Source organism: Paramormyrops kingsleyae, chromosome 5 (genome assembly GCF_048594095.1).
Source record: "Paramormyrops kingsleyae isolate MSU_618 chromosome 5, PKINGS_0.4, whole genome shotgun sequence".
Taxonomy (NCBI): Eukaryota; Metazoa; Chordata; class Actinopteri; order Osteoglossiformes; family Mormyridae; genus Paramormyrops; species Paramormyrops kingsleyae.
Window position 1 is genome coordinate 35,868,489 of NC_132801.1, and position 24,569 is coordinate 35,893,057.

The window sequence follows — 24,569 nt, forward strand, 5'->3', positions numbered from 1 at the left end:
AAACATCTAAAAAAGCCAGCACAGTTCTAGAACATCATTCTTTGGACAGATGAAACCAAGCTCAACCTGTATCACGATGATGGAAAAGAAAGTATGAAGAAGGGCTGGAACAGCTAATGATCCAAAGAACACCACATCATCTGTAAAACATGGTGGAGGCAGTGTGATGGCTTGGGCGTGCATGGCTGCCAGTGGCACTGGGTCTTTAGTGTTTCTTGATGATGTGAATGAATGCTGAGGTGTTCAGAGACATCATGTCTGCTCACATCCAGCCAAATTGATTGGGTGGCGTTTCATAATACAGATGGACAATGACCCAAAACACACAGTAAAAGCAACCCAGCACTTTATTCAAGCAAAGAAGTGGAATATTTTCGAATGGCCAAGTCAATCACCTGATCTCAACCCCATTGAGCATGCATTTCACTTGCTAAAGACTAAACTACAGACAGAAAGACCCTCAAACAAACAGCAACTGAAAGCTGCTGCAGTAAAGGCCTGGCAGAGCATTAAAAAGGAGGAAACCCAGCGTCTGGTCATGTCCATGAGTTCAAGACTTCAGGCAGTCATTGCCTGCAAAGGGTTTTCAATTAAGTATTAGAATTGAACGTTTTATTTGCAGTTATATTAATTTGTCCAATTACTTATGAGCCCCTGAAAGGAGGGGATTGTGTAGAAAAATTACTTTAGTTCCCCACATTTTTATGCAATGTTTTTGTTCTACCCACTGAATTAAAGCTGAAAGTCTGCACTTCAAGTGCATCTGACTTGTTTCTTTTAAAATGTATTGTGGTAATGTACAGAACTTAAAAACTGAAAAACTTTGTCTCTGTCCAAATATTTAGGGTCCTGACTGTGTATGATGTGAGAGATGGGCAACCAATGTCAGAGTTAGCCAAAACAACAAACAACCTTCATCTACCTGAACTTTCTATTTTTCCTACACCAAACAAAAGGAATGTGGAATAAGACAATATTCAAGACTAAACTAACGAAGTTCATCAACAGTTTGAATGAAATAATGTCATTGCACCAGTTCCTTGTTTTTGTTAGTTCAGTGATGTGCCAATCAGTTTGTTCACCACTGATGCCTGAATCAATATGCCAAGTATAGGTTAATTAATGTGAAATGTAAAACATAATTAAAATGAAATACTTGCTGGGGACGCCCCCAAACTTTACACTACAATCAACTCTCAGAAACAGGCACCAAAGAGTTTAAAACGGAACCCGGGGGGGAGGGAATTAACACATCCATGAATGTTAACAGTTAAACTTAGTGTCTGTTATCATGCACAGTCTTAAATTGGTTGTTTGTGATCAACTTTAAGAATGAAAAAATGTATATCACACAACTTTAGGGCGGAAAATATTTTTAAACACACTTAAATTGTAAGATGCTTTCTACTGTATGTATGTTTTTGAGAGTCAGGCACTCTGAGTTAATTATTTACTTGTTTTAAGGTTAAGTTGGCTCTAAGGTGATTTGTTTTATTTAAAAACTTTGAGTTTCTGCTTGACAGATTTACATAATCATTAGTCAGTGAAGCGTTGCTTGACAGACTGTTTTTTTTTTTTACCTTTGATCATTTCACGTTATATCACCTGATATTATTGAATATTGTTTTCGCTCTTTATTAGTCTTTATCAATATTAGAGAGAATTTTTACATCAGCTAGGCCCTAATTTACATTATGCAGTATTTAACCTAAACTAGTAAATAATTATTCTTCCATGTAAGCGGTCTAAGCACCTTCTAATCATCTGAGTTTTCCTTATGAATGAATTAGAGCTGTCATGATTACTTGATTAAATTTGATTACTTGATTTTATTAAAAAGCATCAATGAAAATGATCCTTCTCTGTTACTCTGCATTAGCCAAAGATATGTGCCATTGAGCCTTGGAGAGTAGCCTAGCCTATCTGAAATTATTTTGCTTAATGTCTTGCATAATACGGTGCACAATAGCCGTATAATGTTGAAAATTTAACTATATAGCCAAATAAAACGTATCTACCAACATCATCTGTCAAATAAGTTAGTGGTGTTGCCATGAGTTATGCCAACAGAAACAAAGCTGTGCTGACAAATCACTTGCTTTTGCACAATACCGTGTCTATATAACACAAAATATTTCTGTACAGCAAAAGGCAAATCTCTTTTCGTGTCCAGTTCTTGTTCACTTTTCGATTCGTCACTCATTTTTTATTTCTCCCAAAAGTGCTGCATAATCTATGGTTTCTTTAATATGAGTTAGTCCAGCAGCCAGGATGAGGATGATCATGAGAGTGCATGTCAGAGCTCAAGCAAAAGCAACAGTGGTTTAGACCGACTGTTTTTTGTGCAGGTATTGGATACGTTTGAAAAGGAACCATCATTAAAATTACGTGGCTTACTACCAAGTGGTTCTTTGGGCTGTTGTGACAAAGTATAATAATAATAATAATAATAATAGTGAAAAATTCTAATGATTGCAATAGGTGCGTCGTACCTACGGTGCTTGGCCCCTAATAGTAATGTTAAAAATCGCCTATGAAATAGCCCTTGTAATATGGGAAATTCAACATTGTCAAATCACCAACTTCTCTCTTCAAGTCAGCTGTCAATGTCAGCCATTCAAGTGCAACTTCCTGATGGAAATTTTGAGGTTCTCTACTTATGGGGATGGTCAAACAATGCAGGCACTTACTGCTGTTAATTTGCATTCAAGATAAGGATATTGCCAACAGTCTTGATAGCCTATGAATTTCTTTGCACCTCCTCTTTGATTTTTGTGAGGGGAGCGGTCATCACAGGCTGGAGGCAAAGGAAAAAAACCCATTCATTTTTAAATGAACTTGGTTATTTAGTTTGAAAAGGTGGTCCTTTTTGGCATGCAGACCATCCCATACTGAAAAATAGAAAAAAGAATACACAATCTGTCCCATATTTTTGGAACCCATATCTCTTTGATTGGCAAGTTTTATTGATGATCCATCACACATTCACAACAAAACAAACGCCTAAATTAATGTGCAGCGATGCCTATTGATCTAAAGTGACTATTTACTGTGAGTGCTTCTGTGGATGGGGGGGAGCAGTAAGTTAATCGACTATCATTTATCCCAATATTTTAAAACTGTTTTATTTTTATACCTATTAAAAAAAATACACACACATCAAAGAGCCTGTGTAACTGTCCATCCTTTGTATTACCTTATGGTCATCTCTGTCATCTCTGTCTTCTTGCCCCATCTCCCCTCTCTGCCCAGTCCTCTCATCCAGTTCAACCTACTGCACTCCAAGTTCCACCTGTGCTCGGTGCCCACCCGCGCCCTCCTGCTCTCCGCCTACATCAAGTTCATCAACCTTTTTCCCGAGACCAAGTCCACCATCCAGGAGGTGCTGCGCTCTGACAGCCAGATCCGCAACTCTGATGTGGAGCTGCAGCAGAGGGCTGTGGAGTACCTCAAGCTCTCCTCCATCGCCAGCACTGACGTCCTCGTAAGATGACGGACTAGCAGAGCAGTTTTTTTGTTTGATAGTGACCCGCTAATCGGGCCGGCCGGTGATGTAGTGCTTTACCCTGCTTCTTTCTCAGGCCACCGTCCTGGAGGAGATGCCCCCCTTCCCAGAGCGAGAGTCCTCCATCCTGGCTAAGTTGAAGAAGAAGAAGGGGCCGGGGGCCGTGTCCACTGAGCTGGAGGAGGGCAAGCGGGATGGGGGGGAGCTAAATGGGGGCGCAGAGAGGGGTGTCGATGCTGCCGCGGCCATCGCCTCCAACGCTGTGAGTGTGCACCCCATCTGAATCTAATGTCCTTTTAACCGTATCAGTATTTATACTGTACTCTAGCTTTGCTAAAATCTCGGGCACTCAAAGAAAATGATGATAATGTTGGTGTAAATTATGTATTGGTGTAAATATTGGTGTAAGTTATGTCTATAGCCATTTCCAAACATCTGCTAAAGTCACCCCAGTATTTACAGGAACCATTCAATAAACCCATGTTTTTTTGACCACTATCCCACTTTGGCTAATCGTTACCTCATTCAAGTTATTTAACTAAGTTAATTAGCTGAGCTGGTGTTGAAATTTACCATATTACGGAATGGCTGGGTGGCCCCTGAGGAGAGGTTTGTCAAGCAAAGCAGTGGAGTTCTAGCCATCAAACAAGATATCAGTACCTTTTTAGAGATTAGAAGAAATAGTTTTTTTGTTACTTAGATTTACTTAGTGTTCTACTGTTAAGTTGTTATACACTTACTGCCTGGGTAAGTAGCCTTAAACATTTTTCTGACCACCTAAGACTTTTGTTCAGTACTGTACATTAGGGCTGGGATGATTATTCCACGTAATCAACAATGTCGATTATAAAAATGCGTCGTCGCGTTATGTAAAACTACGTAAATGTTTTATAATTGCAATGCACTAAGTGATAAGCTAAATGTACTGTAAAGAATGTACTTCATCCCCTCGGGAGCCCGTTAACGCTGTCCTTTTAAGAATCACAAAATAAAATAGTCTGCTAATAACCGAACTCTGATTGAATTCTGATATAGTTTTATCTAAGCCAGCAGTGCCGCACTATTTTGTAAGGCATGCACTGGCCAATCATGTAGCACTTCTCATAAATATTAATGAGACATCTCCTACCACCCTTCAAAAAGGAAATTTGCCGCCCGCCCCATCCTGCCCCATCCCACCCCACGAGGCAACATGGCTGCTTCTACCAGCAGAGCTCCAGAGCCTCTCGAGAAACACGCGGCAAAAAAGGCTTGCACATGATCTTCCAAAGTTTGGGAATACTTCAGTCATGACACCTTTTCTGCACCTATACTGTAGCTGACGTTAATGACGCAGTTTCAGCCGTTTTATATTTTCTGTTTAACTTATTCTGTCATGTAAGAGTGAGACAAATTATCGTTTATGACTACTCTTACACACTGTAGCCTAAATCGTTCCTTGCTCACTAAAGTAAGCTTAACTATAAGCTACCTTTGTTAGTGTTTGTTAAAAACATGATTCTCTAGTTATGAAATCATTCCATGTTTTAGCATCTATTTCAAGATTAAAGTCAAATTGCTGTGCTGAAATAATTAAGTAAAAACTATTGCAGTGATTATTAACTTATAACATAGAAATCCTATTGAGTATCTTAAGATTTGCCTTTTTGTTAATAATGCTCTAATGTTTAAGAAATGTTTTCATAAATTGAAATGTTAATGAGAATTTCAGATTTATGTGTGTGGGGGAGGGGGTGAATCGCATTAAACAGGGTACCCGCGGTCATGGAAAACCTGGAAAAGTTTAGGAATTTTTAAATAATATTTCCAGGCCCTGGATAAGTTTCGGAAGGAAAAGTTTTGGAAACTAGCCTTGTCCATTTTTGTTTCCCGCTTCGTTCCACAACGCGCTAATGGAAATGTACGAGTGGAAGTCAATAGTTAGAACAGTATTCGTATACGGTAATTATCTACTTTAGTTTTACAAACTTGTGGGTTTTGGAAAATTTTCTTATGGTACTGGAAAAGTTTTGGAAAAGTCATGGAAATTTATTCTGCCAGAATTGGGGGAACCCTGATTAAATGACTAACTTGAAAATAATTGCTTATTAATAAATTTATCATCAGATCAATCGAAAAATTAGTTGTTGAATAATCGAAAAAATAATCGCTAGATTAATCGTTTAAAGAAAAATCGTTTGAGACAGCACTACTGTACATATACATTGTGTATATATCAGCCAGACTGTATGTGACCATTACCTTAACTGTATGTATAACTGCTGTATGTGTGAGAGCCTTTGACAACTGGAGATCAATTCCCAGTGTGTGTGAAGATAGTCCTGGTTTTAAAGAGAATGACATGGGCTTAGGGTAGTATTGCAGGAAAAAGCCCATAGTGCCTGTTAATAGTGTCCCAAGCCCTGTAAAGGATTGTGAACATGTTGTTCAGTTTGTGTCTGTCACTGATATCTCAGTGAGATACAGCTGCCATGCTTTTTCCCTGCTCAGTCAACTCCATCCCCTTCCGCTGACTTGCTGGGCCTTCGCTCAGCGCCCCCTGTTGGCAGCGCCGCTCCCAGTGCCAGCAGTCTCTTGGTGGATGTTTTTTCTGAGGCAGGACCCACAGCTCCCTCTGGTGTCATGGACGACAACTTTCTCAGGTATGCAGCCATTGCAGAGGATTTTCTGATGCTATATGAACAACTGCAGTGAGGGTTTAAATGTGCATGGTTCTTAAAAATGTTGTCTGTATGTCTCTGCTTATCTCAGGGATATAAAGGTCTTTAAATCTCTTGTGTAGTATAAATGGTTTGTTTTGCTCTTTGTAAAAATTCACCCTGTCTTTCACTTGGTTTTTTTCCTTTTAATCTGTTACTCTTGTCTTCTGTGTTTTTCGCGTTGTGACTCGCTTTTTCTCTTCTCTTGCCTTTTTCTCTCCCTCCCCTGTCACCGTCTCTCTCTCTCTTTCTGTCCCTATCGGCTCTCCTGTCTTTTGTGTGTCGTTCCTCTTGTCCTCGATTGTGATTGGATGATGGCAGTGATCTGGAACCTCCCTCTGAGGCCTCTGACTCGCTATTGGTCGAGGCTCCCAGTGACTCGGAGTAAGGGGGCGTTCAAAACTGTAATGTAATGTCAGTGCAGTAATGAAGGCAGTAACAAAATAAGGGTGATTCAGTTGTATTACCCTTTGTGTGTGTTTGTCCAGATGTTTAGTGTTGGGGGGTGGGTGCTATCTGAAACCTTTGTATATTTATTCAGCTATGACGTTATTGTGCAAATTAACATTTAAATGCATATACTAACAATGTTTGACTAATCTCTGCTCCCCCCCCCCCCCCCCAAATTTTCCCTATTTTTCCACACTTCTCACTTCTTCGTCCTTTTTAACATCATTGATTTGTTTTGGCACTTTAAACCCTGTTCACCCATTTGTTGCTAATTCATTTAATTCATGTTTTTTTCTTCTGATGCTCATCATGTTTTTTTTTTATGTGAATTGTCTGCTTTCTTTTCCTTCTCCTTGCATTCATCCCTGTTCCGTTCCTCTCTGCTGTCTTGGCAACCTCCTTCCTTTTTTCTCAGCTCTGCTCCCAACTCCTCCTCTTTTGGCTCTGAAGAGTCTGCTCCACCTCTGCCTGAGTCAGATGAGCTTCTGAACAAGTAAGAGCTCTCTCTGCTCTTCATCTCTCTCTCTGCTCTTCATCTCTCTCTGCCTTTACTTCAAGCTGTGTTCTTATCCCAGTTTATGCATCAGTGCACCCTGAAGCCCAGTCCTCCCCCCCACCCACCCATTCTTACATTTAATCTGTCCCTGGCCCTTTTTTTGTTCCTTGTCGGTGACTTTCAGGTTTGTGTGCAAGAACAATGGGGTTCTCTTTGAGAACCAGCTGCTTCAGATCGGGATCAAGTCAGAGTACCGTCAGAACCTTGGTGAGCCTCCAGGCCTGTGCCTATCATTCATTCTGAGCAGATAATGGTAGTTCATGTCCAGGAAGTAAAATTCCAGACCAGGATTTTGTTTCAACCAACTAGCTGAGTACTCTGTGATCATTTATACTCAAGTGGTTGGTTGAAACAAAATCTTGGTTTGGATTTTTACGTTCGGGACTTAAGCTATCCAGTTCTTCTTCTGAGCTTTGCCTGTCGCCGACTCAATTTGTACTTAACCCAGATCCTCTGTTAATCATATATTAATTAAGCATGTTTAATTGTACGTTTCTCTGCTATGCATCTTCTGGTTGTATGCTTCAATCAATGATGTGTGTGGGATCCCCACCCTTCACAGGGAGGATGTACTTGTTCTACGGCAATAAGACGTCGGTGCAGTTTGTCAGCTTCAGCACTTCCGTCAGCTGTCCTGGAGAGCTGCAGTCTGATATCCTTCCTGGCTTAGGGCAGCCGAGCCCCTTTGTGGATGTGAGATATAATATGGCTGTTACTGTGGGTAGAAGGTACTAGATACATTCGCCCTCTGTGAGGCACTCCTATGTTCCTTAGTGGTTGCTTCCCCTGAATTGACCACTGAGGCAGATATATGTAGAATATATGTATAAGTGCAGTACAGTAGATTATTCAGCGTTCAACTTTGTTGTCGCAATGACATGGTCGTCCTCCAGAACTGAACTCTCAAATCTGTGTAGATGTCCATTGTGTCTGGCTGTCCTGCCTGTATTTGTATTCCTGGAGCCGTTTGCTACACCGTGGAGCCTCAGTGATGACCCTTTGTGCAATTCAGAGCTCCTTGACCCCCACTCCCTCACAGCTGAACATCCAGGCGAAGCAGGTGGAGCCCCAAGTGGAGGGCGGAGCTCAGGTGCAGCAGGTGATCAACATCGAGTGTCTGGCTGACTTCTTGGAGGCCCCCCTGCTCAACATCAAGTTCAGGTGCGAGCGATGCCTCTTCCCGCAGAAGTGAAGATCTTAGGTTTTCCAGGGTAGGCAACTGTGAGAAATAGTGAGACACTTTGGGAAGTGGATATAGCGTATTCCCTTGCCACTCACTCACTCAGGCTAACAGAGAAAAGTCCGTCACCTGCTGTTTCAACCAGAACAATGCAGAGCAATGCTGATTCAGGTGTGGAGCCTATGGTAGCAACAGGGCCTGTGTATCTGTTACCTCTTGGCCTTCACTCTGTCTTAGGACACCTATAGGTATAGTCTTTAACCGCTGGATTTCTTTGAAATCTTATGCATATTATTGAGCTGGGTGAGTGCTATTTCGCGTCTGTCATACACCTGAATGAGAAAGATGACAATAAGCCATCATTGTGCCGGTCAGGTATGGAGGAGCTCTGCAGAACATCACCCTCAAGCTTCCTGTCACCATCAACAAGTTCTTCCAGCCGACAGAGATGTCCTCCCAAGACTTCTTCCAGCGCTGGAAGCAGCTCAATCTGTGAGTGGGAAGGGGGTTGGGGGGGCTGCTGCTTTGGTCCTGAGCTTAGGGAAAATGCACTTATCCTCCATTACATGTTTTTTTTCTGTGAAATTCATCATACAGAAAGCATTTTCTCATAACTGTGATACAACAGGTAGTCCTTTTCTTTTTTTAACTGTGGCTTATTAGTTTGGAATGAGCTCCACTTTTTAATCCATGTCATAATAAATGTTCTGTGTAACCGGCATGCATATGAAAGCGTAATTCCTAAAGTTGCCCCATTCTTCTTATTCAGTCCCCAGCAAGAGGCCCAAAAGATCTTCAAGGCCAAAAATGCCATGGACTCTGAAGTGCTCAAAGCCAAGGTAGCGTCCATGCGTTCCTCATCCAGCATGCATGCAGATTCGTTTGTGTCTGGGGGTGTCGCACTGAAAAATATAAAAATGGCGGGACTGACTCGGTGTCGCTGTCCCTAATATTATGGGGCAGAGTGTGCTTCTGAAATGAGCTGGAGATAATGATGCATCCTCCCCTCTCTGCAGCTGAACAGAATATCCTGTTTTTTGATTTTTCCATTTATAGCAGGTAGTGCCGGTAGGTATACCGGTTCATACCGAAAACTGTTTTTATTATTGTTATAATACAATTTACCGGTATAACACAATACCGGTTTAAATAGCCTAAACAACGTTCAGAAAGTGGCGCAGCTGGAAACTTTTTAAGGGGGGACCTTTTTCACTGCTGCACTACTAAAAATGTACCACAGAAGATATTTGACGCTGGAATTGAAAATAATGAGACACTGGGGTTGTCAAAAATCGATTCTGAGATACAAATTTTTAATATTGATTAGTATCTGATTAGATACTCATTTTCACCATTATTCACACCAACAGTGCGGTTTTCACCTCATTCGCCACACTTCACACAGCACCACTACAGCGCAGGCGCTCGTGCACGTACACTCGCGCAGCCACTCCTTTCAATAACTGCTGAACGCATTCGCGCTGGTTAACACACACACAGTGAGTTAGGCGAACATGGTACATGCTGCAGTTGAAAGCACTTCGCAAGCTGCTTTAGTAAAAGAAAAAAAAAACGCAAAAGTGCCGTTAGAAGGATTTTGCAGACGAGCATGGAAAGGCTAAGGATGTGGATAAGCCTCTATGCAAATAGTGCTACAAAGTTGTGGCAATGAAGTCAAGTAGCACGTCAAACCTGGCGAAGCATCTTAAAGACCGACATCCTGGTCTTTATGAGAAATTTCGCGATGTCAGTAAAGCTTGCGTTCCAGCAACACTGAACTATTAAACACTTATCAAAAACGTTAACTTGGCCGGCGCACACCTTAACATTAGCCGTTTATTTTATTTATCCTTTATTTTACCAGGAAGTGTATTGAGATACAGTAGTACCTCGGTTCTTGAATTTAATCCGTTCCGGACTCCGGGTCGAATCCTAAAAAGTTCGAGTTCTGATCAAATTTTTCCCATAAGAAATAATGGAAAACCAATTGGTTCCCGGCCCCCCAAAATTACACCTAAATGTTTTTTTTTTCTTTTTCTTTTTTTTTTGCATTTAAACACAGAATGAACAGGATAAAACAAGAAGAGCATTTTTTTTCTTAATGGCTTCCAAAACGATAAAGATCTTATCCCAACATTACCCCTGTCCTGCCCTGATTGTCCGCTCCTTCCATGTGCCACGCCCCCTCGTTAACCCCGTGTGGAATCCCCGTGTGGAATCCCCGTGTGATCAGCTGTTTCTGGTTGTTGTCATTAGTCCTCTGTATTAAGTCCGAGTTTCAGTTTGTTTCCCCAGTCCGGTCATTGGGTGCGTTCGACTTGCTTACAGCGCTGGCTTAAAGCAACGCATTCTGATCCTAACACAATGCATTATGTTAGATGTATTGCGGCCTTTCACCCGGCTGCACAAACTGAAACCACCTCCGTGATGACACACCTTTGTCCTTATTGGCTGAAGAGTTTAGTTACACGCATGAAGTTTCTTTCCCAGGCATTTCCGATGCGTAATCTGCTATTCTCCCGAATATCACATACTGTAAAGCAGTGAGAACTGGTTTTCAGTTAATTTACCTGGCACAATAAAGTTTAAATAAATGCTCTAATAGTATACACAAGTTAGTGGTTTATTTATTGTTAGTTACTTTAATGTTGCGCTGCTTTGTTTGGTTAATGGTCCAGTCTGTGAAGAAGGCATTCAAGTAAGAATTGCATTGTAGTATGACTCATTTCCTGTCGCGTACAATTTATATTAGGTCAGCGTTCACGGTTCGACTTCTGATATTCAGATCGAGTTCTAGGTCAAACTGGTTTGTTCGACTTTCAAGAAATTCGAGTTCTAGTGAGTTTTAGAACCGAGGTACCACTGTAATATACTGTAGTTAATGTGGGAACAATACAAAAATGTAAAACAAGAAATGTGGTAAACGCCCAGTCATACTTTAAAAAAAAAAAAAAAAAAAGAATACCGTGAAACCGATATAACTTTGAAAAATACCTTAATATAAATTTTTGGTCATACCGTCCAGCTCTAATAGCAGGGTTTTCCAATTCTGGTTCTGGAGGGCCAGAATGTAACACAGCTTGCAGATTTCCATGCTTAAACACATTGTGATTAGCCAGTTATTAGGTTTAATAGGTGTGTTTCAAAAGGGAAATATGCAAACTGTGTTGGATTCTAGCCCTTCAGGACCAGAATTGGGGAACCCTGATTCAGAGGGATTCATTTGGTATTTTTAACAATTTAAAAAAATTAAATGTCAAGTAAGGCCTTTTGTCTCATCTCAGCAATGAATGTTACACAGTGACTGGAAGTAATGTTCCTCCAGGACCCACAGTGTGACTTTCATGATAGGGCAGACATTACTACGCTAAAGAATATTTTACGTGGTGCAAAAAAGATTCCTGTACAGTTATGAATAATTTAATGGAAGGGGAGACTGAGAAAAGACTGCAATTTATCAACCTAACATAAGTAAAGTTTGCAGTTCTCTGGTGTGTGTTAATGCAGTGTTTCCCAACCCAGTTTTCTGAGACCCCTAGACAGTCCAAGTTTTTGCTCCATCCCAGCTCACTGCTCAATAGTCCACATTTTTGCAGGTTGGGAAACATTTCTAATGAACTTGCTAATCATGGTGATCATGGAGCAAAAATGTGGAGTTGGCAGTGAGCTGGCAAGGAGCAAAAATATGGACTATCAGGGGATCCTGAGGACCAGGATGAGAAACATTGTTTTAATTAACTTACTGATCATTAATTTACGTGAACCATCTGTCGTGTTTTTATATTTATATACACTCACCTAAAGGATTATTAGGAACACCATACTAATACAGTGTTTGACCCCCTTTCGCCTTCAGATCTGCCTTAATTCTACGTGGCATTGATTGAACAAGGTGCTGAAAGCATTCTTTAGAAATGTTGGCCCATATTGATAGGATAGCATCTTGCAGTTGATGGAGATTTGTGGGATGCACACCCAGGGCACGAAGCTCCCGTTCCACCACATCCCAAAGATGCTCTGTGGGGGCCATTTTAGTACAGTGAACTCATTGTCATGTTCAAGAAACCAATTTGAAATGATTCGAGCTTTGTGACATGGTGCATTATCCTGCTGGAAGTAGCCATCAGAGGATGGGTACATGGTGGTATATATATATACACACACACTCACCTAAAGGATTATTAGGAACACCTGTTCAATTTCTCATTAATGCAATTATCTAATCAACCAATCACATGGCAGTTGCTTCAATGCATTTAGGGGTGTGGTCCTGGTCAAGACAATCTCCTGAACTCCAAACTGAATGTCAGAATGGGAAAGAAAGGTGATTTAAGCAATTTTGAGCGTGGCATGGTTGTTGGTGCCAGACGGGCCGGTCTGAGTATTTCACAATCTGCTCAGTTACTGGGATTTTCACGCACAACCATTTCTAGGGTTTACAAAGAATGGTGTGCAAAGGGAAAAACATCCAGTATGCGGCAGTCCTGTGGCCGAAAATGCCTTGTTGATGCTAGAGGTCAGAGGAGAATGGGCCGACTGATTCAAACTGATAGAAGAGCAACTTTGACTGAAATAACCACTCGTTACAACCGAGGTATGCAGCAAAGCATTTGTGAAGCCACAACACGCACAACCTTGAGGCAGATGGGCTACAACAGCAGAAGACCCCACCGGGTACCACTCATCTCCACTACAAATAGGAAAAAGAGGCTACAATTTGCACGAGCTCACCAAAATTGGACAGTTGAAGACTGGAAAAATGTTGCCTGGTTTGATGAGTCTCAATTTCTGTTGAGACATTCAAATGGTAGAGTCAGAATTTGGCGTAAACAGAATGAGAATATGGATCCATCATGCCTTGTTACCACTGTGCAGGCTGGTGGTGGTGGTGTAATGGTGTGGGGGATGTTTTCTTGGCACACTTTATGCCCCTTAGTGCCAATTGGGCATCGTTTAAATGCCACGGCCTACCTGAGCATTGTTTCTGACCATGTCCATCCCTTTATGACCACCATGTACCCATCCTCTGATGACTACTTCCAGCAGGATAATGCACCATGTCACAAAGCTCGAATTATTTCAAATTGGTTTCTTGAACATGACAATGAGTTCACTGTACTAAATTGGCCCCCACAGTCACCAGATCTCAACCCAATAGAGCATCTTTGGGATGTGGTGGAACGGGAGCTTTGTGCCCTGGATGTGCATCCCACAAATCTCCATTAACTGCAAGATGCTATCCTATCAATATGGGCCAACATTTCTAAAGAATGCTTTCAGCACCTTGTTGAACCAATGCCACGTAGAATTAAGGCAGTTCTGAAGGCGAAAGGGGGTCAAACACCGTATTAGTATGGTGTTCCTAATAATCCTTTAGGTGAGTGTATATAATCACTCATTCTTGAATACGGACAAAATCTTATTTTTTGGGGGGGGGGGGGTGGCGTTGTTTTTACTCTTCAATCATGCAGGTCAAATATAATTTAAAACAGTTTTGGCTATTAAACTTCGTAATGAGCCAACCTCCCAGTGATTTCGTTTTAATTTAAGCAGCATTTTTTGCATTTGAGGGCTTGAATTTTGTCAACTCCGTCAGTCATACATAAATTCATAATATTATTATATAAAACACATTTATAACACAAATAACACAAAGTAGGTGTACTTAATGCTAATCAAAATGTGCATTTTTTTTAACCATTACTTGTATTTAGTTTTGATTTAGAAGGGCTGCATGGTTGACCTGTTGTGGTTAAGACACATCTGATTCAATATTATGTCGTGAATTTATCAAAAAAATAGAGAGGTTACCAGTGCTTGAGAAGTATTCCCTCCTTTTTTGAAACCAGGAAGTGAGTTAGAGGTCCTTGGGATATGGCTGATCCTTTTTATCCCTGGTAAAATTGTGTTTCTGTAGAAATCTGACAAAAATCTGGGACACAACTTTAAAGAGGCAACATTTTCAGAAAAATATACGTTTTAAAACAAAGATGATTAAAATTGAAAATTTTAAATTGGGACGAGGGTGTTTTCTGGCATGGGGTAGGTTTAGAAGTAAAAAAAAAAATGAAAGTACACCAGTAATTATGTAAATCTTATTTCATGCATATAAATATTTTTTAAATTATGTCGATATGTAATACAGTGGTACCTCAGAACTGAAACTTAATCCGTTCAGAACTCCGGATCGAATCCTAAAAAGTTCGAGTTCTGATTGAATTTTTCTCATAAGAAATAATGGAAAACCAATTAATTGGTTCCCGACCCCAAAAAATTACACCTAAATGTTTTTTTTTTTTTTAGCATTTAAACACAAAATGAACAGGATAAAACAGGAGCATATACTGTACTAAACACATCTAAGCACATTTATCAAAACAGTAATTTGTAAAGTAAGAAAATAAGTGTATCCAAACAACGTGTAAAGCCCCTTCATTAACCCCGTGTGATCAGCTGTTTCTGGTTATTGTCATTAGTCCTCTGTATTTAGTCCACGTTTCAGTTTGTTTCCCCAGTCCGGTCATTGTATTGTCCATCTGCGTTTTGCCTGCCTTACATGTAATTAAACCCGATATTACCTGATGCCCTGACGTCTGCGCCTTTGTCTTCGTTCCGTCCCCGCTTGGCACGACAATATTATTATAATGAAATGTATTAATGGTTTATTATTAATATTAAAATAATAAATCTTTATTTTAAAATGTATTTTATTTAGGGCTGTCAAAATTAACGGGTTAACGCGGATTAATCCATCATCTTGATTAATCAAATTAAAATTTTTAACGCAATTAACCCATGTGCAGCGCAGAATGACTCAAAATCCCTGAAATGTCTCTGTCAACCCATTTTGGGCAGTTTTGGTGCGTTCAATTTGCCCTGGGAACTCATATTCCGAGTCGGATTCTGAGTTTTGAAGCCGGAAGTGACGACATGCGCGCTCCCCTTCCTCGGAGATCCGAGAAATATCTCGGACAGCACAGAGGATCCCGAGTTCAGAATATAAGATGGCTGCGCCTTTTATCAACGGAAGGGAAAGTTGTAGTTTTATACTGTTTAAGCACTACTTCTCATTTGTGGCATATTAAATCAGTCGCACACACTATACCGTCCAACTTATCTGTGGACGTGTTGCTACGGAGTTTTATACGTAAAGCATCGCACGTAGTGTGTTATCAACTGATATTGCTAACAATGGAAATTAACCAGGCTAGAATTGGATTTCATGATTAGTCGGTTTATTTGTCGGATTTACAGTAGTTCGGGCTAATTGTAAGTGATAAAGAGCATTTAAACTGAGGTACCTTAAATCTGACAAAGCAAAAAATCTTGCTTTTTGATATGGGTCCATGGTACTGCACTTCTGTGGCAGATGGAATGCATCCAACTCGTGTTCAAGATGTTCAATAAACATGTTAAGTGCCATATATATTCCCTTTTTTCTTGAGTCTGTTTTGCTCATGCAAAATTAAATGTGATTAATATAGATTAAAAATGAAGGATATTTAATCATGATTAATCAAAATTAATCCACAGCAACCCTGTGATTAATCTGATGAAAAAATTTAATCGTTTGACAGCACTAATTTTATTATATAATAATAATTACTGTTACTGTATCATTGTCTAAATGTATTTTTACTCTCTAAATATATGTATTCAGCTAGTGTAAACATGCACAATTATATCACAGCGAATGCGAGGCTTAGACTGAAGCTTTACCCTTTGTTTCCGCTGAGACATGCCGTGTGACTCATTTCCCCGCACGTACAAGTTATCTTAGGTCGGCGTTCATGGTTTGACTTCTGAGATTCAGATCGAGTTCTAGGTAAAAAATTTTTTTCCCAAACTGGTTGGTTCGACTTTTAAGAAATTTGAGTTTTAACGAGTTCGAGAACCGAGGTACCACTGTATTTTAAAGTCTTTTTTTGATAGGATGTGATTTGGCCCTATACTGAAGAATGGGTGGTACACAAATTGAATTCTTCCTGCTCTGTGGGACCCAATTTTTCTGTCTAATTCAGCTTCTGCAGCACAAGCCCCTCCAATACACCCTTCACTGGTTTTCTAGTCGCTTGACATGATGCCGGAGGACTGAAATTTACATATCCAAATTAAAGGGCTATTTTCGTCTAGTGACATAGTCTTCTCTCTCAAATAGTGTTGGCCATTTTACAAGTTCTATCTGTGCTTCCTCTGTCACTGGTTGAAGTATTCTAGAACGGTGTTGTGTTGGCAAGCATATTACACTGTTCTGACTTCTGATTCCAGTTTAAGTAAAACTGATGCAAAGCTCTGAGATGTAACACACATGTGCATTCGGTAAAAATGGAGAAATGTTGGCTGCTTCGGTACGCATACGTTATTATGATGTTAGCACCAAAGAAAACATTGGACTTCAGGCCCAGTGACACCTAAGCTCATTGTGACCACATGGGACTGGATATTACTGTCTGGTTATGACTCTTCTCAGACCGGCGCGCCTCCAGGCATGACCTTACATGACTACTAGCCTCTAACATCCATGATCCACTTCCTGTTTCCTGGGGTGTGCCTTCAGCAGAGAAGCACTCGTCAGGCTAATGAACTTCATAGGAACACCTAACTCACTCATGCTTCCTACATGCCCAGTGTCAGTTCTGACTTTTTTTTCCCAGTTCTGTTGCCAAAACGGAAGTAGTTATTGGAAATAATATTTGTTTCTTTGTTATGCTGAGTTTGGCATATGTGTGGATATGTCCTGTATGTGTTTACATATGTATGGGATTAAAGACCTGTCTTGGGTGACTTCATTTTGTAGCTTTGTTTGAGCGTAGTTGTGGCGTTTCTCATACCCTGCTGCATGTGATGCCCATGTCCCCAAGGCAGGGCGTGGAAAGTATCTCTGAATATGCTGCTGCCATGTAATGCAGGCTGCATACATCTGCGAATGACATCTGTAGCCTCACAAGTGCCAGAGTCAGTATTGGTGCATAGTTCGTAGGTGTTGTTTGCTACAGCTAAGAATAAGACCCTTCTCAGCTGTGTCATTTTCTATTAGTCATACGCTATTGGAATATCAAAGATTGTCCTCCTGCATGGTTTTAAGTTGACTTGGACACACAGCAGTACTTTATCCCTGTGATAGTTTGCACCCATCCCATTTTGCTCTCCATGAGAGAAAGAGATGCATGTATAGTGTGGGTGAGAGCACAGAGCCAGTTAGTGTCCAGCTACCCAGGAGAAGTTGGGGTTTACGGGCCTTGATCAGCAGCCTGCCAGTGATATAATTACTATAGGATTCAATCCCATGAACTTTCATACTCAAGTAGTCATTTGTAATCTACTGCGCTACTCGTAAGCAGCCTAAAACAAACTAGGTAAGTTCTACTTATTTGACTTCAAAATATCTTCTAAATTTCAAATTCTCCATGTAGTATTATGCCATATCAGCAGTGAACATGATGAGAATTGGCACATTATTAACACTTGATGCAGTACAATAGCAGGGGTGGACATTTACTTGAGTAATGGACTTAAGTACTTTTTTCGAGTATCTGTATTGTACTTGAGTATCAACTTTTTTTTGGAAACACGACTTGTACTAGCACTCCACTACATCTGAAAGACACATATTGTACTTTAGACTCCACTGCATTTCTTTTATAGGGCTGTCACTTTTTTCAAAAATCAAGTTTGAATGAATATCAAATGTCACACGATTTGTTTGAATATATTTGAAAACCTGTGACACCCCACCTCCCAAAAAAGGGAATACCGCAACACAGAATCATTCTTTTGCAATTCCTCACAATAGTTTGCATTACTAGTAGTAGTTTAAAGTACAAAACATAGAATTAATGGACTAATTAGTATAAACCTAAACGTTAGACATTTCCAGTGAAGTGTGCTTTAAGCATTAATCTACAGGGGACAATGCATACCATGTAACTTTTAATATTGTGTTTTTATTCAGTAAAATACAGTTATAATGGACTTTAAGGGACCTGGCAAAACAATCCGTTATATCCAGAGTTGCTGTATGCCCAGAACGCAACTACAGGACACCATTTACTCATGCTACACCCCAGCAGACACACTTGTGGTATATATTATTACCCTTATAGGCTAGTAACAGTTTAAAACTTGAATGGGTTAGTTATAGTTCAAATATTAATTTTTCACATGTTTAAATACAGTGGTATCTCAGAACTCGAACTTAATCCATTCAGAACTCGGGTTTGAATCCTAAAAAGTTCTGATTGAATTTTTCCCATAAGAAATAATGGAAACCAATTAATTGGTTCCCGACCCCAAAAAATTACACCTAAATGTTTTTTTTTTTTAAGCATTTAAACACAAAATGAACAGGATAAAACAAGAGCATATACTATACTAAACACATCTAAGCACTTTTATCAAAACAGTAATTTGTAAAGTAAGAAAATAAATGTATCCAAACAATGTGTCCTGCCCCGATCGTCCGCTCCTTCCATGTACCCCTCGTTAACCTTGTGTGGAATCCCCGTGTGATCAGCTGATCAGCTGTTTCTGGTTGTTGTTATTAGTCCTCTGTATTTAGTCCGCGTTTCAGCTTGTTTCCCCAGTCCGATCATTGTATTGTCTGTCTGCGTTTTGCCTGCCTTACCTGTAATTAAAGCCCGTATTCCCCGATACCCTGACGTCTGCGCCTTTGTCTCCGTTCTGTCCCTGCTCGGCAGGACAACATTATGATAATTAAATCTATTAATGGTTTATTGTTAATGCTATTAAAATAATTAATAAGAAATCTTTTATTTTTAAATGTATTTTATTATATAATTACTGTTACTGTCTATCATTGTCTAAATGTATGTATTCAGCTAGTGTAAACATGCACGATGCTATCACAGCGAATACGGGCTGAGACTGAAGCGTTACCCTTTGTTTCCGCTAAGAGACGTGCCGCGTGACTCATTTCCTCGCGCGTACAAGTTATCTTAGGTCGGCGTTCACGGTTCGACTTCTGAGATTCAGATCGAGTTCTAGGTCATTTTTTTTCTAACTGGTTGGTTCGACTAAAGAAATTCGAGTTCTAATGAGTTCGAGAACTGAGGTACCACTGTAATGGTTAAAAAGTGACAGTCCTATCACATTACTCGTTACTTTTTAGCATAGCTTTGATGTCAGTGGGTGAATTTTCTTTTCTAAAATGTGATGGGCTGTATTGTGTTCATCACAGGGGAAAATCCAGTTATAATAAACTACTCCTATGCTGACAATCAAGTTCAAAGTGTGTGCTGCAGTTTTTGAGGAGCTGAACTTGGCAGTTGTAATGATGGCTGCTGCTATTGCAGATAAAGTTGAAGGTCTCTCTCCCAGAGCACCCATGGCCATATCTGAAGTCCATGTTTTACATTTTTTAAATATTTGTATCACTTTAAATGTCTGCTCTGTTTACCCTGCACAAACTTCATCAATGCCTTCAAGAATTTTTTTCCAATCTGAAAAAGTTAGTTGAGGTATGTAAACAATTGCAGTAACTTTTAACAAAGTTGTCTGTGCTTGTAGTTGATAGTTTTTTTTTTTTTTTTTTTTTTTTTTTTGTTGCTATGTTTGGTCAAGTGTTTTAATGGATTTTCCCACGAGGTTGTCATATTGAGACCAATGTTATATGTCCACTGCTTTTCAAGCTAATTGGGTCCTGTTTGTGATGAGTTATTAGGTTCTGTAAGTGCATCATGGAAACAATACAACAATACTTTGGCATAAAAAATAAATTGTACTTTCGAATATTAAGTATTTTTAAAAGCAAGTACTGCAGTACTAAAAATTTGAAAAACTTTCATTTGAATTGGGGAAAAAAATTTGACCAGCAGTATCTATACTTTGACTCAAGTAATGAAGTCTTGTACTTTGTCCAGCTCTGTACAATAGTATCACGCAATGGGGAAATTACAGATATGGCGAAAATGCAACATTCGGTTGTGAAGTTCTGTCACCAACCTACTTCTCATGATATTACTAGTGCAGCCTTGAGAGCTACAACAGCTGCCTCCCTTTGACTGTACAAGTTAACCTTCAAGTCATCCTGCTACTGCTGCTGTCAGCGACCCGCAAAGCTGCCCCAGGAGCCAGAGCTTAGCACTAAGAGCTGCTGGTGCATTTAACGGGCTGACACATTAATAAATAGCCCTTGGGAGCCACATATTGTTCTCCTTGTAAAGTTCCTGAAAATGGAGCTTGGGTTCAGCGCGCCGCGGTCTGACACAGACGCTGATCTGCCTGGACGGCTCTTCCCGTTCCCCGCTGCAGCTGCTGGGTCTTGGCACCGCCCTGCTGGAGAACGTGGACCCCAACCCCGAGAACTTTGTGTGTGCTGGAGTGATCCAGACCAAGGCTCAGCAGGTGGGCTGTCTGCTAAGGCTGGAGCCCAACGCGCAAGCCCAGGTAATAACGCCCCTGACAGGCTATTTATAGGAACTCACTGTGCATCAAGCCGCTGGCCAGTATTTGGCAGGAGTAGGTATGCGACGAGAAGCCTGCTTTGCTGTCTGCTTTACTCTTCCGCTATGTCCTTCATACTCTGCTTCCTGCCCGGTTTGTACACAGGTCCTCTACTGAAGTATTATGTATTGCACGTTTGTACTGCAAAACACATTCGAGTACAACACTCTGCACACTGAAGCATTCGCATCACTGACAGCGCGCCACCTGCCGCCAACATGATCCATCTGCCCATAGTCCCTTCTGCCTCCCCTCCAACCCTCTTTGTGCCTGTTTGTTGGAGAGCAGTAGCCTCACAGATTACACCTGATTAGCTGATGTTTGAGTAGGGCAATTTGTAAACTGTTGCCAACTGGCCCTCCAGAACCGGAATTGGGGAACCCTGCTATAGACTTAAGTGTTACGCCAGATAACACAGAACCAAGAAGACTCCTAACTTTCTGATGACCAAAGACCATTTTGCAAAAAAAATTGTGGACCTGACAACTTGAATGAATGACAGAAACTTCATTGTTATGCATTCAGTACATTGAAACACTGTTTTGCTACGTTCCTGTCATTAAAAAGAACTAAGAAAACCACATCAGTGGTTATGAAAAGGCGTTGATTTAAAAGTGTGTGTTTTGGGAATGAACCAACCCTTCCCCCAAACCCCAGGCAGTTGGGAACCCCTGCCTAATCCTACCTCCATGCTCGCCATCCAGTCTGCTCCTGCACACATTCCTGTTATGATCACACGTGTCCGTTCTCCCTCTCTGTCTCATAGATGTACCGGCTGACACTCCGCAGCAGTAAGGACACAGTCTCCCGACGCCTCTGTGAGCTGCTGTCGGAGCAGTTCTAAGACCGGCGAGCTGGTCCTGGGTCCGAAACGATCAAGAGTCCACAAGGCAGCAGAGATCCCCAAACATGCATACTTAAGGGAGAAGCAGCTGTCGCCAGGCAGCAGCCGAAATATTATTAGTGTTCTTATTGTCATACTTATTACTGTTATTTGTTTTTATTTCTAATAACCGTGTATGTGCACAGTAGTGTGATCAATCAGTTTGGTTATTTCCTTTAATTTGCTCATCTAACAATAGGAAGCTCTTTTTTCGATGCTCTCTGGTCCTTTCTTGACCTCCGTTCCACCATTACTTAAAGCATACATATGGAGATACCCCAGCAAGCGCATGTTTTGTTTGCGTGTACCTGTGGAATGTGCCATATATGTGCACTCTTCACAGAAACAATTGGCCCCACTGTAGGAAGCTCCTCCCCTCACCCTGGTTCATTGGAGCATGTAATTGGCCGATGCACTTTACGAAGTATCGACAGAATCTTAAATGGGCCCCTTCTTCTTCCCACTTACTATGAAACTCGGTTCCTTTAGATTACCTAGCTGATTACGATTATTCCTGTGAAATATACTAACTTCCTGTCCACCGAGAGCAGCCCCAGTGTACTGTAGTCGCATTCTTGGTCATCCAGAGACTGACAGCAGAAGCCGTGTTGTGAATTCCCCTGAACTCTCACACTCGGGTGTAGGAGTTTACGCAAGCGTTGACTGCACTTCTTGAAAATATGACTATGTTTAATTATGGTTGTTTACATGTTTTAGTGATTATGTATTTGTATATTCAAATGTTACAGCATTTCTTTTTAGCATTCTGTTATAAATGAAGTCCGTTGATCTAACTTCACCATATATCTCTATGTAGGCTGGATGATAGTGTGATGATGATTCTGTTGTCTTTTTGGCGTGCACAGTTCAGGGAGTAAGTAAGCAGCCGGTGTGTGATGAAAAACTCATGTGAGATTTCAGTTGGCTGAAGCACTTTGACGTTAGACTGCGAATGGCTGACAGCTGGACTTAATATGTACCCATCCATATAGGCATATGCACCAGCAGCATATTATTCCTGTTAAGTGTGAGAAGGAAGTAAGACAAATGGCCATGATGTCTTAACTGCTTCACTGTCCCAGCCAGGGGGGTGAGACGACTTAAAGAGGGGGTGAGAATGCGATCAGGTTGCAGACAATATTTTTAACCCTAGATACCAGCTAATTGTAGTGGTTAAGAAGCTGGAAAGCCTTGAATTATGACCAAAATGTTGCTGGTTCAGATCCCAGAAGGACTCTTTCTGTTGTACCCTTGAACAAAGCACTTAACCTAAATCGCTTCTGTAAGTGTCCAGCTCTGTAAATGGGTTCAAGTGTAGAAATTTTGTCTCTGAATTAGTGTCCGCTAAGCTGCTCAGTAATGTAACGAATAACATGGGGTCACTTGGCACTCCATGCAACCTCCTTAGGAACAAGTGCAGTGCTTAGGTGTTCACCGGAAGCACCATCAAGTTTTTAGGGCACAAAGAAGTTCAGCTCTTTGACTATCAAGGGTGATGCTGAGCGAACTCCACTGCTTGTTTCGCTAACCGTAGGGTTCATATTGACTTGGGACCTGCCATTGGCATCGTGTGATTGTGTATGCATGTGTCTCCAATGAAGTACATTAGCAACAGAAGCATTCACTGTGTGAGTGTGTGTCTCATAGAGCCCAGGGATGATGCAGAGACCTTCTCATTTTAGATTATTAAGGAGTCTGTTGTCATCATGTATATATGTCTGCTCATTATATCTATCTACACAGACCAGTGTATGTGTTTAAGACAACTTGTTGAATTACTCTGTACTGAAAATGTGAAAGTAAAAGTAAACCATATACCGATCAGTTTCTGTCATACAAATTTGTTTTGTCTGCATGTCCAAAAATGCTATTTTACACCCAAATACACCACTGCACTAAACCACTAACATTCATTGACAGGAATAAGATGTGGAGTTTGCTGTGCAAGGGAGATGAAAGGTGCTTCTGCAGGATGCCTGTAAACGCTTCTTTGAAGGCTAGAACATACTTCTCCGCACGTGAACTGTGTTCTCTGACTCGGAACTGTTCATAGTTCTGCAGTTAAACATGGACAGTGCACACACATTCTAAAGGAATTTACAGTTGATCATAATTTGGACAAAATATACTTATTTAGGGAAAACATCATAACTTGTCTTTCCTTCATAAAGAATTGTGCCATTATTTTACACCTTCAAAACACATTCAACCTCATGCTCAAAATCTTTTGAAATGTCTTGTTTGAATGTATGTTCAAGGGTTCAATAAAGTTCTTTAAAATAAATTGCACTTAAACAGAATGCATGAGAGGAGGAAAGGACGATATTCCAAAATGGAGACATCAGTAGTTGCATGGACACAAAAACAAGGGTTAAAGCACAGCTGCATTTCCATCAAATGTGTCATGAGCATATTACTCATGTACACATGCAGAGAGGTATGAACAGGCCTAAAATAATCACCAGCTCACCTGAACAGCATGTCTGCCAGAACAAAAGGAAGAATCACCAACAATAAGCATACAAATAGGGTGTTGACCAACCGCAATACTCTGCAATAAAACAAGTACAACACTCATCCTCTAGTTATTCCATCATTTGAGCTTTTGTTGAGTGGTGGGAGAACAGGTCTCGAGTTCCAGCCTTCGTTTGGGTTGAGTCTGAATAGAAGGACAGCCATCATGTATTCCATGACCTATCACCTGCTTGATGGGGACATACCAGTCCTCATATCAAAAAAACATTCACCTTTGCATGCTGTCGACTGGCATTAACAGACTCCTTGCCCTCTAAATAGATTTAAACCGTGCTGCAGACCTAGATTCATGCAACCCC

General features: G+C 40.7%; 1 protein-coding gene across 3 annotated transcripts in view; it reads left to right on the forward strand.

The window, feature by feature from the left end:
• The window catches only part of LOC111851303 (AP-2 complex subunit alpha-2-like), a 37,502-nt gene extending 13,943 nt beyond the window's left edge, over positions 1–23,559 (forward strand). The window contains exons 11-22 of one of the 3 annotated variants that reach the window (XM_023826085.2): positions 3,253–3,484; positions 3,582–3,767; positions 5,996–6,147; positions 6,526–6,588; positions 7,070–7,147; positions 7,335–7,417; positions 7,773–7,862; positions 8,248–8,371; positions 8,766–8,882; positions 9,160–9,229; positions 20,661–20,795; positions 21,619–23,559. In XM_023826085.2, the coding sequence (XP_023681853.1) occupies positions 3,253–3,484; positions 3,582–3,767; positions 5,996–6,147; positions 6,526–6,588; positions 7,070–7,147; positions 7,335–7,417; positions 7,773–7,862; positions 8,248–8,371; positions 8,766–8,882; positions 9,160–9,229; positions 20,661–20,795; positions 21,619–21,696 (1,408 nt within the window). In that variant the 3' untranslated portion in view covers positions 21,697–23,559. The remainder of the gene's footprint in view (positions 1–3,252; positions 3,485–3,581; positions 3,768–5,995; positions 6,148–6,525; positions 6,589–7,069; positions 7,148–7,334; positions 7,418–7,772; positions 7,863–8,247; positions 8,372–8,765; positions 8,883–9,159; positions 9,230–20,660; positions 20,796–21,618) is intronic. The other 2 variants (XM_023826086.2, XM_023826087.2) reach the window with 2 other exon arrangements.
• The last annotated feature ends 1,010 nt before the right edge of the window (positions 23,560–24,569 follow it).